Here is a 14,510-nt window from a genome sequence, read left to right on the forward strand (position 1 = left end):
CCTTGTTGCAAACCTTTGTACCTTTGTGTGTGTGTGTGTGTGTGTGTGTGTGTGTGTGTGTGTGTGTGTGTGTGTGTGTGTGTGTGTGTGTGTTGTGTTGTGTGTGTACTCACCTATTTGTACTCACCTATTTGTGGTTGCAGGGGTCGAGTCACAGCTCCTGGCCCCGCCTCTTCGCTGATTGCTACTAGGTCCTCTCTCTCCCTGCCCGATGAGCTCTATCATACCTCGCCTTAAAACTATGTATGGTTCCCGCCTCCACTACGTCACTTTCTAGGCTATTCCACGGCCTGACTACTCTATGACTGAAGAAATACTTCCTAACATCCCTTTGATTCATCTGAGTCTTCAACTTCCAATTGTGACCTCTTGTGTCTGTGTCCCTTCTCTGGAACATCCCGACTTTGTCCACCTTGTCTAGTCCGCGCAGTATTTTATATGTCGTTATCATGTCTCCCCTGACCCTCCTGTCCTCCAGTGTCGTCAGGCCGATTTCCCTCAACCTTTCTTCGTAGGACAATCCCCGTAGCTCTGGGACTAGTCTTGTTGCAAACCTTTGCACTTTCTCTAATTTCTTGACGTACTTGACTAGGTGTGGATTCCAAAATGGTGCTGCATACTCCAGTATGGGCCTGACGTAAATGGTATACAGAGTCTTAAACGAATCCTTACTGAGGTATCGGAACGCTATCCGTAGGTTTGCCAGGCGCCCGTATGCTGCAGCAGTTATCTGATTGATGTGCGCCTCAGGAGATATGCTCGGTGTTATACTCACCCCCAGATATTTTTCCTTGAGTGAGGTTTGCAGTCTTTGGCCATCTAAACTATATTGTGTCTGCGGTCTTCTTTGCCCTTCCCCAATCTTCATGACTTTGCATTTGGCAGGGTTAAATTCAAGGAGCCAGTTGCTGGACCAGGCTTGTAGCCTGTCCAGGTCTCTTTGTAGTCCTGCCTGATCCTCATCCGATTTGATTCTTCTCATTAACTTCGCATCATCTGCAAACAAGGACACTTCTGAGTCTATCCCTTCCGTTATGTCGTTCACATATACCAAGAACAGCACAGGTCCTAGGACTGACCCCTGTGGAACCCCGCTTGTCACAGGCGCCCACTCTGACACCTCGTCAAGTACCATGACTCGTTGTTGCCTCCCTGTCAGGTATTCTCTGATCCATTGCAGTGCCTTTCCTGTTATGTGTGCCTGATCCTCTAGCTTTTGCAGTAACCTCTTGTGAGGAACTGTGTCGAAGGCCTTCTTGCAGCCCAAAAATATGCAGTCGATCCACCCCTCTCTCTCTTGTCTTACTTCTGTCACCTTGTCATAAAACTCTAGTAGGTTTGTGACACAGGATTTTCCTTCCCTGAAACCGTGCTGGTTGTCAATTATACACTTGTTTCTTTCCAGGTGCTCCACCACTCTCCTCCTGATGATCTTCTCCATGACCTTGCATACTATACACGTTAGTGATACAGGTCTGTAGTTTAGTGCCTCATGTCTGTCTCCCTTTTTAAAAATTGGGACTACATTTGCCATTTTCCATACCTCAGGGAGTTGCCCAGTTTCAAATGATGTGTTGAAGATCTTTGTTAATGGCTCACACAATATATCTGCTCCCTCTTTAAGGACCCATGGAGAGATGTTGTCTGGTCCCACCGCCTTTGAGGTGTCAAGTTCGCATAGCAGCTTCTTCACCTCCTCCTTGGTTATATGTACCTCATCCAGAACTTGCTGATGTGCCCCCCTGTTCTGATTTCCTGGAGTCCTACTGGTTTCCACTGTAAAATACCTCTTTAAATCTTGTGTTGAGCTCCTGACATACCTCTCGGTCGTTTCTTGTGAATTCCCCATCACCCTTCCTCAGTCTGATTACCTGGTCCTTGACTGTTGTTTTCCTCCTGATGTGGCTGTACAACAGCTTCGGGTCAGTCTTTACTTTTGATGATATGTCATTTTCATATTGTCTCTGAGCCTCCCTTCTTATCTGTGCATATTCGTTTCTGGCTCTTCGGCTAATCTCTTTACTTTCCTGAGTTCTCTGTCTTCTGTACCTTTTCCATTCTCTAATACACCTAGTTTTTGCCTCCCTACACCTTTGGGTGAACCAAGGACTCGTTCTGTTCTTCCCATTATTTCTGTTTCCCTTGGGAACAAACCTCTCCTCTGCCTCCTTGCATTTTGTTGCCACATAGTCCATCATTTCTTGTACTGGTTTTCCTGTCAGTTCCCTCTCCCACTGAATGTCTTGAAGGAAGTTTCTCATGCCTGAGTAGTTCCCCCTTTTGTAGTTTGGTTTTTCCCAGCCTATTCCTGCTACTCTCTCCACTTGGAGCTCAACTATGTAGTCGAAGCACAGAACCACATGATCACTAGCTCCCAGGGGCCTTTCGTACATGATACCCTCGATGTCCGAACTACTCAAGGCGAATACAAGGTCCAGTCTTGCTGGTTCATCCTCTCCTCTCTCTCTGGTAGTGTCTCTAACATGTTGATGCATGAGGTTTTCCAGTACTACATCCATCATCTTGGCTCTCCATGTTTCGGGACCCCCATGGGGCTCCAGGTTTTCCCAGTCAATCTCCTTGTGATTGAAATCACCCATAACTAGTAACTTTGCTCCCCCCATGTGTGCTCTCCTGGCCACCTCGGCTAGTGTGTCGACCATTGCTCTGTTGCTCTCATCATATTCTTCTCTTGGCCTCCTGCAGTTGTGTGTGTGTGTGTGTGTGTATGTGTACTCACCTAGTTGTACTCACCTAGTTGAGGTTGCGGGGGTCGAGTCCGAGCTCCTGGCCCCGCCTCTTCACTGATCGCTACAAGGTCACTCTCCCTGAGCCGTGAGCTTTATCATACCTCTGCTTAAAGCTATGTATGGATCCTGCATCCACTACATCACTTCCCAAACTATTCCACTTACTGACTACTCTGTGGCTGAAGAAATACTTCCTAACATCCCTGTGATTCATCTGTGTCTTCAGCTTCCAACTGTGTCCCCTTGTTACTGTGTCCAATCTCTGGAACATCCTGTCTTTGTCCACCTTGTCAATTCCTCTCAGTATTTTATATGTCGTTATCATGTCCCCCCTATCTCTCCTGTCCTCCAGTGTCGTCAGGTTGATTTCCCTTAACCTCTCCTCGTAGGACATACCTCTTAGCTCTGGGACTAGTCTTGTTGCAAACCTTTGCACTTTCTCTAGTTTCTTAACGTGCTTGGCTAGGTGTGGGTTCCAAACTGGTGCCGCATATTCCAATATGGGCCTAACGTACACGGTGTACAGGGTCCTGAATCATTCCTTATTAAGATGTCGGAATGCTGTTCTGAGGTTTGCTAGGCGCCCATATGCAGCAGCAGTTATTTGGTTGATGTGCGCTTCAGGAGATGTGCCTGGTGTTATACTCACCCCAAGATCTTTTTCCTTGAGTGAGGTTTGTAGTCTCTGGCCCCCTAGACTGTACTCCGTCTGCGGTCTTCTTTGTCCTTCCCCAATCTTCATGACTTTGCACTTGGTGGGATTGAACTCCAGGAGCCAATTGCTGGACCAGGTCTGCAGCCTGTCCAGATCCCTTTGTAGTTCTGCCTGGTCTTAGATCGAGTGAATTCTTCTCATCAACTTCACGTCATCTGCAAACAGGGACACCTCAGAGTCTATTCCTTCCGTCATGTCGTTCACAAATACCAGAAACAGCACTGGTCCTAGGACTGACCCCTGTGGGACCCCGCTGGTCACAGGTGCCCACTCTGACACCTCGCCACGTACCATGACTCGCTGCTGTCTTCCTGTCAAGTATTCCCTGATCCATTGTAGTGCCTTCCCTGTTATCCCTGCTTGGTCCTCCAGTTTTTGCACCAATCTCTTGTGTGGAACTGTGTCAAACGCCTTCTTGCAGTCCAAGAAAATGCAATCCACCCACCCCTCTCTCTCTTGTCTTACTGCTGTCACCATGTCATAGAACTCCAGTAGGTTTGTGACACAGGATTTCCCGTCCCTGAAACCATGTTGGCTGCTGTTGATGAGATCGTGTGTGTGTGTGTGTGTGTGTGTGTGTGTGTGTGTGTGTGTGTGTGTGTGTGTGTGTGTGTGTGTGTGTGTGTGTGTGTGTGTGTGTGTGTGTGTGTGTGTATGTGTGTGTACTCACCGAATTGTAGGGGTTGATTCATAGCTCCTGGCCCCGCCTCTTCACTGGTCGCTACTAGGTCACTCTCCTACTCTATGAGCTTTATCATACCTCTTCTTAAATCTATGTATGTACTCACCTAGTTGTGGTTGCAGGGGTTGAATCACAGCTCCTGGCCCCACCTCTTCGATGGTTGCTACTAGGTCACTCTCTCCCTGCTCCACGAGCTTTATCGTATCTCTTTTTAAAGCTGTGTATGGATCCTTCCTCCACTACAACACTCTCCACTCTGGAGGTTTGATTAGAATCCTGACCCAGAGCTACCTGGACCATATCCTAGCACATAACTTCAACATTCTTGGTTTCTTCGTACGTGTTAAAAAATCACAAAATATTTCAAAATTTCTTTGAAAGCTGTAGCGGAAGATTTAAATTAACGACCACTAATTAGGACACCATTAAGCTTCAATGGCGTTATTAAATGTGTACGTAAATTTATTATAATTTAACTCTAGATTATTTATTCGACCATTCCTTTATTTTTACCGCTATTTTTTGTAGCTTTTTTGCAAGCCTGTATTTCTCTTCCTTTCTGTTTTCACTTGTGTCTGCAAAGATCGAAAATACAGTAAATGATCTCCCCAGGTATGTTGTGCATCAAGAACAGCGGGGGACCAAAAACTACTGCTCCTTTTTTCCTGTCAATCATTTCGTCTCTCATTATACCCACCTTTTCATTCTCGGTTTCTCTCTTTATCACGTGGCGTTCCCTCTCGCAGTTACATCATGCCTTCTAATATCCATCTGTAGGAGGATGGTCAACCAATATTCCCGTTTCAGACTTTCTAATTTTATCCTTTTATTCTGCAACTATTTAAGATGCATGTCTTGCATGAATCTCCTCGGGTACGGCTGGAAAACATTAAGGGCGTGTTGCCATAAGACACCTGCTGTCCCTGTTCACCCATCAATTTAAAATGGGTACCTGGGTGTTAGTCGCCTGGTGTTGTTAATAATGCAAAGTCTTCTACTTTTTCACTAACAGGAGTCTTCGTGGACCTCCTGACGACGAGCCAAGGCTATACTTGGGGAGACGGAACACCATACACAGGACCCGTCGCTGAACCCATGACGACTCTCTATCCTCAACTCGGTGTCAAGACCATCGGCTTCTATCGGTCCATAGTAAACTCCTATTATTTCATGTGCCAAAGTACTCACTGTGGCTTCCGTGGCTAAACTATTAAGAGTTTCTACATGAAATAAAATTCTTGCACGTTATGAAAGCAACAAATTGTATAAGTGTTGATACTTAACGAACTTACATATGCAAGTCTATCACTATCCTGACTTATCCACTGTCTTGCAAATGCATGGTGCAAGTTTGGTCTCAGTTACTCCTTTCACAATAAGTGTCTATAAATGTTTCTATATATGCATGGACTATCAGTGTTCCAGCGAGATGCACCATATAAACAAACTTAATTATCAACTGTAGGAATGTTCTAGCTAACATTATCCATTTTTTTTAAATATCTTATATCTTGCATTATATTTACTAAGGGCAGAACTGGACCCAAATGGCGTCCTACAGACATAGTGAAGAAAATTCGTGTTGTACAGCAAACTTTTGTTAGGAAATTGGTCCAGTGCAAAGCTTGATCAGATCATCCGTAATCCAAATAATAACTTGTTCCACAACGATTCATTTTTTCAAGGACAGAATCTATTGAAGATATCGGAGTGGAGTTAATATGCTTTCACATATAATTTTTTGTGTGAATATCAATAAAAAATCTGTTCATTACTAACATTACATTATAGTTTCACTATAATGATTTTTTTCAAACAACACAGCCTAAGTTATCAAATTCTTTACCAAAACAATAATAGCTCACAATTTCTTAAGTTTGAAGTAGATATTAAAACTGAAACAAAACCTTTGCTGTAACGATGACCGAGTCTGAAACACCTGAAACATTACTTCTTGGTAACTTTGACAAATTATTTTTTACAACCTTGGCATAGGGCCGGTTAAAAATATTTAAAAATAAAATATTCGCCCTCACACAACTACAAAGTTGAAGGAGGAGAAGAGTAGTGAGTAAGACGTAGGTTCCTGGGGCAGAAAGACTAATATTTACTTCACGAGAAAGAGACAAGGGACCTAGGTACTTCCTAACATCAGTTTCGTTCATAATTTCCAGAATACATATTGTGAAATTTATTTTACCGTATATTAGGAGTGATTAGGATATTCTTCCTGTAACTTTTATGAAGATCAGCAGGAAGGAAAATGTATATTTTTTTGTTTTGATATGTTAGTACTGATGAGTTTGGATTACGAAATGACTTAAAGGAAGACAAGTCAAATTTGTGATGTACAGAAATTTTACATCATATAAATTTTTTTTTTTCAATTAAAATTTCTCCTTAGAAATTTAGAAATGAAAACCGTTAAGACAATAAAATAATCAAAACAAAAATTAATGTGATATTAGGCAAAAACGTTCTATAACACTGTTAAAGAACTCCAATTAGATTTTGAGTGCAAAATATTTCAGATTTACTGAGAAACAGTGAAATAATTTTCTTTGAATTCCCCTCCCCCCACATTACAAAAAAAAAATATGGAAAAATCTCAAATTGCAGTTACGGTGAATATTTATCACCAGTATGTAGAATCGGCTTTTATTTTTATCTTGCATGTTGCAACAGTCTTTCTTCGATTCTGAAAGCTGAATCTTGGTTTCATGAGCAAGATCCAGGCGTAGTCTATATCTCAAAATTGAGAATTCTTAAAAAAGACAATTTAAAAAAAATAATTTTATCGATGCAAAGAATGAAAGATATGCCAAAATAGTTTTTTGTGCAATTATATCAGTAAAAAAAATAACTTTTCTTTATTTTCCCAAGGTGAGAAGCCCAAGAAGAAGACTGACCCCATACAGTTGTGCAGCTCTGAGTGGATGAGAGGTAATCGGGTTTGATCAGAGGAAGGTGAGGATAGCTCATTTTCTTTGGATCAAGAGCACTTCTCAAGCAAGGCACGTTTTAAACTGTGCTGTAGTGGTAAATGCTATTCGTCAGATACGGGAGACAGAACTCAACCCACTTTTGATATTCAATGATTAGTGTATTCTGGTTTTCCCTACCCCAGGTTACAAGATCCTTTGCTTTTACTAACTCATTGTATATCCTATTATATCATTATTCAGACTTCACTCTCTCAACATGGCTCATTAAATCGTAATGACACGATTGCAAACATACCATACCACGGGTGGGGTTAGAACCTGCGATCAGAGTCACAAAACTCCAGACCGACGCGTTAGCCACTCTCTCAAAGTCCTCTATTTCCCAAGTGATACATTACAAAACTATCTACGTAGCCATTCCTTTTTATCCTTGTTAAATATATTCCGGTGTCAATAAAACCAAGTGTTCAGGATTATTTCGTTTAATAACTACCTCTAATTATTTTTATTAAAATCTTACATCATTCTGTTGCAAAACTCCGTATAGTAGAACTCTTCACAGAAAGCAAGATCAGTCTCGCATAAATCAAGTGCATTTCCTGTTTGCTACTTGTATAAGGAAAAGATACGAGCTGAGTTCACAACTGTAAAGAGCGGAAATACAAATAGTGAAAATGATTGTGGTAAATACTTGTCAATTCTCCCTATGCGTCCCGTCCTCCAGTGTCGACAGGTTGATATCAATGAACCTCCTCATAGGACATACCCCCCTTACCTCCGGGACTAATCTTATTGCAAACCTTTGCATTTTCTCTAATTTCTTGACGTGCTTGATCAGGTGTGGGTTCCATACTGTACAGACTGACTCCTTAGGCGTCGAAACGTTCTTCTTAGGTTTGTCAGGCACCCATATGCTGCAGCAGTTATTTGGTTGATGTGCGCTTCAGGAGATGTGCTCGGTATGATATTCACCCCAAGATCAAGTGAGGGTTGCAGACTTTGACCCCGTAGACATGTAGCCCGTCTGCAGTCTTCTTTAATCTTCCTCAGTTTTCATGACTTTGCACTTAGTAGGGTTACACTCCAGGAGCCAGTTGCTGGGTCAGGCTTGCAGCCTGCCCGGATCCCTTTGTATTCGTACCTGACACCTCGTCACGTACCATCACTCGTTGTTTTCTTCCATGTGACTCATCTGAGTTATCAACTTCAAATTGTGACTCCTTATTGCTGTGTTACATCTCTGAAACATTCTGTCCCTATTCACTTTGTCAATTCCCCTCAGTATTTTATATGTTGTTCTCATGTCCCCACTATTCCTCTTGTCCAATGTTGTCAGGTATATGTGTGTGTGTGTGTGTGTGTGTGTGTGTGTGTGTGTGTGTGTGTGTGTGTGTGTGTGTGTGTGTGTGTGTGTGTGTGTGTGTGTGTGTGTGTGTGTGTGTGTGTGAATTATTCGGTAATGTTTAAATATGTTATTGAGTTTAATTATCTGCTTTTATTTTGAAGCACTGTTTGAACTTTTAGTCTTTAACCATTTAACTAATAAATTCTATAAAATAAGTAAATTTATTCAGGTATATACAAATACAGTTTCATAGATTACCATACATAGCAGCATATGTGTCAAGAACCTAAGATAACCCAATATTCTCAGAAAGTGTTCATCAGGTATTCACAGGAGGCCAAGAATTATTATTATAAATGATGTTCAGTGTTCAGTGCATTGCTTTGAGCGATACCTACTGTATGTTAAGAGCAAAATATAGCAAGTGAGGCTTTTTATTTTGTGGGGATGGTGGGAGGTGTGTGTGTGCCACACGGGGCTCGCGTGTGAGGCTTCAGTAATTATGGACACAAAGGTTTCCATTACCAGCTGGCTATTTTGTCCTCGTAACTAGGTTTCTAATTTTCCTTGTAGACAATAAAAAATTCTTGGAGCATCGGAGCGGTAGTCATAAAAGTGTGTGTGTGTGTGTGTGTGTGTGTGTGTGTGTACTCACCTATTTGTACTCACCTATTTGTGGTTGCAGGGGTCGATTCATAGCTCCTGGCCCCGCCTCTTCACTGATCGCTACTGGGTCCTCTCTCTCTCTCTGCTTCCTGAGCTTTGTCATACCTCTTCTTAAAACTATGTATGGTTCCTGCCTCCACTACTTCACTTGCTAGGCTATTCCACTTGCTGACAACTCTATGACTGAAGAAATACTTCCTAACGTCCCTGTGACTCGTCTGAGTCTTCAGCTTCCAGTTGTGACCCCTTGTCCCTGTGTCCCCTCTCTGGAACATCCTATCTCTGTCCACCTTGTCTATTCCCCGCAGTATCTTGTATGTCGTTATCATGTCTCCCATGACCCTTCTTTCCTCCAGTGTCGTCAGTCCGATTTCCCTTAACCTTTCCTCCTACGACATTCCCTTGAGCTCTGGGACTAGCCTTGTTGCAAACCTTTGTACTTTCTCTAACTTCTTGACGTGCTTGACCAGGTGTGGGTTCCAGACTGGTGCTGCATACTCCAGTATGGGCCTAACATACACAGTGTACAGTGTCTTGAACGATTCCTTATTAAGGTATCGGAACGCTATTCTCAGGTTTGCCAGGCGCCCGTATGCTGCAGCAGTTATTTGGTTGATGTGTGCCTCCGGTGATGTGCTCGGTGTTATGGTCACCCCAAGGTCTTTCTCCCTGAGTGAGGTCTGTAGTCTTTGTCCACCTAGCCTATACTCTGTCTGCGGTCTTCTTTGCCCCTCCCCAATCTTCATGACTTTGCATTTGGCTGGATTGAATTCGAGAAGCCAGTTACTGGACCACATGTCCAGCCTGTCCAGGTCTCTTTGTAGTCCTGCCTCATCCTCGTCCGATTTAATTCTTCTCATCAACTTCACGTCATCTGCGAATAGGGACACTTCAGAGTCTATTCCTTCCATCATGTCGTTCACATATATCAAAAATAGCACTGGTCCTAGAACTGACCCCTGTGGGACCCCGCTCGTAATAGGCGCCCACTGTGATACCTCTTCACGTACCATGACTCGTTGCTGCCTCCCTGTCAGGTATTCCCTTATCCATTGCAGTGCCCTCCCTTTTACATGCGCCTGATCCTCCAGCTTCTGCACTAATCTCTTGTGGGGAACTGTGTCAAAGGCCTTCCTGCAGTCTAGGAAAACGCAATCTACCCAACCCTCTCTCTCATGTCTTACTTCTGTTACCTTGTCATGTGTGTGTGTGTGTATGAGTGTGTGTGTGTGTATGAGTGTGTGTGCGTGTGTGTGTATGAGTTTGTGTGTGTGTGTGTGTGTGTGTGTGTGTGTGTGTGTGTGTGTGTGTGTGTATGTGTGTGTGTGTGTGTACTACCTATTTGCCTGTTTGTGTTTGCAAGGGTTGAGACACAACTCCTGGCCCCGCCTCTTCACTGATAGCCACTGAGTCCACTCTCTCCCTGCTCCATAAGCTTTATAGTATCTACAGTGGACCCTCGACTAACGCTGTTAATCCGTTCCTGAGAGCTCATCGTTAGTCAGAATAATCGTTAGTCAAGTTAATTTTCTCCATAAGAAATAATGGAAATCAAATTAATCCGTGCAAGACACCCAAAAGTATTGAAAAAAAAAATTTTAACGCATGAAATATTAATTTTAATACACACAAACTGAAGAAGACATGCACAGTTACATGACACTTACCTTTATTGAAGATATGGTGATGATTGATAGGATGGGAAGAGGGGAGTGTGTTGATGGTCTTAGTGTTTAGAAGGGGAATCCCCTTCCATTAGGACTTGAGGTGGCAAGTCCTTTTTTGGGGTTACTTCCCTTCTTCTTTTAATGCCACTAGGACCAGCTTTAGAGTCACTGGACCTCTGTCGCACAACATATCTGCCCATAGAGGCCTGTACCTCCCGTTCCTTTATGACATTCCTAAAGTGTTTCACAACATTGTCAGTGTCATCATTAAACACTTGTTCAGGTTTCAGTCCTTCACTGTCTATGTACTCCTTGAATTTCTGCACATATTTTTCAGCTGCTTTTTGGTCCAAACTGGCAGCCTCACCATGCCTTATCACACTATGTATGCCACTACGATTTTTAAATCTCTCAAACCAACCTTTGCTGGCCTTAATTCACTCACATCACCACTAGTTGCTGGCATTTTCCTAATTAAATCGTCATGCAACTTCCTAGCCTTTTCACATATGATCGCTTGAGAGATGCTATCTCCTGCTATCTGTTTTTCGTTTATCCATACCAATAACAGTCTCTCAACATCTTCTATCACTTGCGATCTCAGTTTCGAAAACATAGTTGCACCTTTGGCAAGAACAGCTTCCTTGATTGCCGTTTTCTTGGCCACAATAGTAGCGATGGTTGATTGGGGTTTTGTGTACAGCCTGGCCAGCTCGGAGACATGCACTCCACTTTCATACTTAGCAATGATCTCTTTCTTCATATCCATAGTAATTCTCACCCTTTTTGCTGTAGGGTTGGCACTAGAAGCTTTCTTGGGGCCCATGGTGACTTATTTTGCAGGTGCAATCACTAAAAAGGCTGTCATAATATGAAATGTTCCGATTGTATGGTTGGAAGCGACCGCGGTGGCTGGCTGGCTTGTAAACACTGGCCAGAAGTGGACGCGTCTCAGACGGAACGAATAGTGTTGGTCGAGTTTTTTAGCGCTAATCGAGGCAAAATTTTTGCGATAAAATGTATTGCTAGTCAGATTTATCGTTAATCGATGCCATCGCTGGTCGAGGGTCCACTGTATTCTTAAAACTGTGTATGAATCCTGCCTCCATTATATCACTCTAGATTGTTCCCCTTCCTGACAACTCTATGACTGAAGAAATACTTCCTAACATCCTTGTAACTTATCAGAGTCTTCAGGTTCCAGCTGTGACCCCTTGTTCCTGTGTCCCCTCTCTGAAACATAAGAACATAAGGACATAAGAACATAAGAAAGAAGGAACACTGCAACAGGCCTACTGACCCATGCGGAGCAGGTCCATGTCCCCCACACGGATTAGACCAATTACCCCCCCCCCCCGCATTAGCCCAATGACCCATCCAGTCTGATCATCTCCACTCAAGGATGGAGCACTGCACCAGACCCAGCAGCACAAGCTAGTCAGGTCCAACTCACACCCACCCACACCCACTCATGTATTTATCTAACCTATTTTTAAAAGTACACGTTTTAGCCTGAATAACTGTACTCGGGAGTTTGTTCCACTCATCCACAACTCTATTACCAAACAAGTGCTTTCCCATATCCTTTCTGAATCTGATTTTTTCCAACTTGAAACCATTGCTGCGAGTCCTGTCTTGGCTGGAAATTTTCAGCACGCTATTTACATCCCCTTTATTTGTTCCTGTTTTCCATTTATACACCTCAGTCATATCCCCCCTAATTCTACGCCTTTCGAGAGAGTGCAGATTCAGGGCCCTCAGTCTATCCTCATAGGGAAGATTTCTGATACATGGGATCATCTTTGTCATCCTCCTCTGTACGTTTTCCAGAGCATTTATATCCATTCGGTGACCAGAACTGAGCAGCATAGTTTAAATGAGGCCTAACCAAGGATATATAGAGTTGAAGAACAACCTGAGGACTTCTATTACTTATACTTCTAGATATGAAGCCAAGAATTCTGGTTGCTACTAGGTCCACTTTCTCCCTGCTCCATAAGATGTATCATACCTCTTCTTAAAGCTATGTTTGGATCCTGCCTCCATTACATCACTCTCCTGACTGTTCCACCTCCTGACAACTCGATGAGTGAAGAAATACTTCCTAACATCCCTGTGACTCATCTGAATTTTCAACTTCCAACTGTTGCCCCTTGTTACCCCTCAGTATTTTATATGTCGTTATCATGTCCTCCCTAGCCTCCTGTCCTCCATTGTTGTCTGGTCGCTTTCCCTCGCAGGACATAATCCTTAGGTCCTGGATTAGTCTTGTTAGAAACCTTTGTACTTTCTCTAATTCCTTGACGTGCTTGACCAGGTGTGGGTTCCAGATTGGTGCTGCATATTCCAATATGGGCCTGACGTACACTGTGTATAGAGTCCTGAACGATTCCTTACCGAGGTGTCGAAGCACTATTCTTAGGGTTGCCAGGCGCCCATATGCTGGAGGAAGTTATTTGATTGATGTGCGCCTCAGGAGATGTGCTCGGTATTATACTCACCCCAAGATCCTTTTCCTTGAGTGAGGTTTTCAGTCTTTAGCCCCATGGTCTGTACACTGTCTATGGTCTTCTTTGCTCTTCCCAATCTTCATGACTTTGCACTTCGTGTGTGTGTGTGTGTGTGTGTGTGTGTGTGTGTGTGTGTGTGTGTGAGCGAGCTAAGCTCCTGGTGGGTAGTGTTCGCCCCAGGTCCGCCATCCATCACCCGTGCTGTTAAGAGCCTCTACCGTCCTCCTAAGATTATCACGTTTAGCTTTACGAATGAGCGGCATCAGTCAGCATTTGGCTCTAGGCTTTATGTCGACCAACAAATTCGTATACTGTGACCAGTGACGTGGGCTCACAGGGCAGGATTATTTTGGCTGTTTATTCTTGCTGAGTTATGAGATCATTCCAGTTGCCTTTGGTGTTTGCTTCATTGTCTCTAATACATTTTATTTTATTCACAAAAAATACTCTATGACCCTTACGAGTTTATCGCTTAATTTTATAAAAACGACAATAATAATAATAATAATAATAATAATAATAATAATAATAATAATAATAATAATAATAATAACAATAATAAATACTTAAACACGTATGGTTTTATAGTTTTTCATAAAGCGTTTTATAAAGTTAAAAAAATATATATAGTGACTTAATGCTTATATATGAGAAATATACTGACTATCACTAGAGATAAGCAATCTGTATAATACTGTGTTCATGATGATTAATAAGGCTGGAGGAGGCTGATTGTTAGTGTAGAGCCTGACCAGGTGAGAGACTGACGGAGCCTGTGGTTGTCTTACACTCATGCCTGTATTACAGGCGTTCCCAAGAAGGATGATGATGATGTTAGAGGAATGATTGCATCTTTGCTGTGTACAAACCTGGTATTTTGCGCGAGATCAGAGGAATGATGACCAGTAGTGTAGGAGTGACTTGGTTATTAAAGGATAGTGGGGAGAACGATGGGTCAAACACGGGTGTGAAATCTTCTTAGAGTAATTTAAAAACGTATGTAGCGTTCTTTGAATATGGTTCTTTGCGCGATCTGATAAGCTTAAGATATAAGAAGTAAGATTCAACCGTAGAAACTCTTCGGATATGGAAGAAATGCAAAGAGAAGAAAGTGAGCGTTATTAATTGGTATCCTGAGGCAAATTCTCTGTGAAGATTCTATCTCTGACAGGAAGAGAATAAATGGAAGCTGCTTCTGCAAATTTGATTATGTTCAAAGTTATGGTATAT

The 14,510-nt window shown here is 42.8% G+C and overlaps 1 protein-coding gene across 1 annotated transcript in view; it reads left to right on the plus strand.

The window, feature by feature from the left end:
- LOC128686403 (uncharacterized) overlaps positions 1–5,442 on the plus strand; it is a 13,473-nt gene extending 8,031 nt beyond the window's left edge. Inside the window, exon 5 of the mRNA XM_070085768.1 lies at positions 5,160–5,442. Coding sequence (XP_069941869.1) covers positions 5,160–5,353 — 194 coding nt within the window. The 3' untranslated portion in view covers positions 5,354–5,442. The remainder of the gene's footprint in view (positions 1–5,159) is intronic.
- The last annotated feature ends 9,068 nt before the right edge of the window (positions 5,443–14,510 follow it).

This window comes from Cherax quadricarinatus, chromosome 17 (assembly GCF_038502225.1).
Source record: "Cherax quadricarinatus isolate ZL_2023a chromosome 17, ASM3850222v1, whole genome shotgun sequence".
NCBI lineage: Eukaryota > Metazoa > Arthropoda > Malacostraca > Decapoda > Parastacidae > Cherax > Cherax quadricarinatus.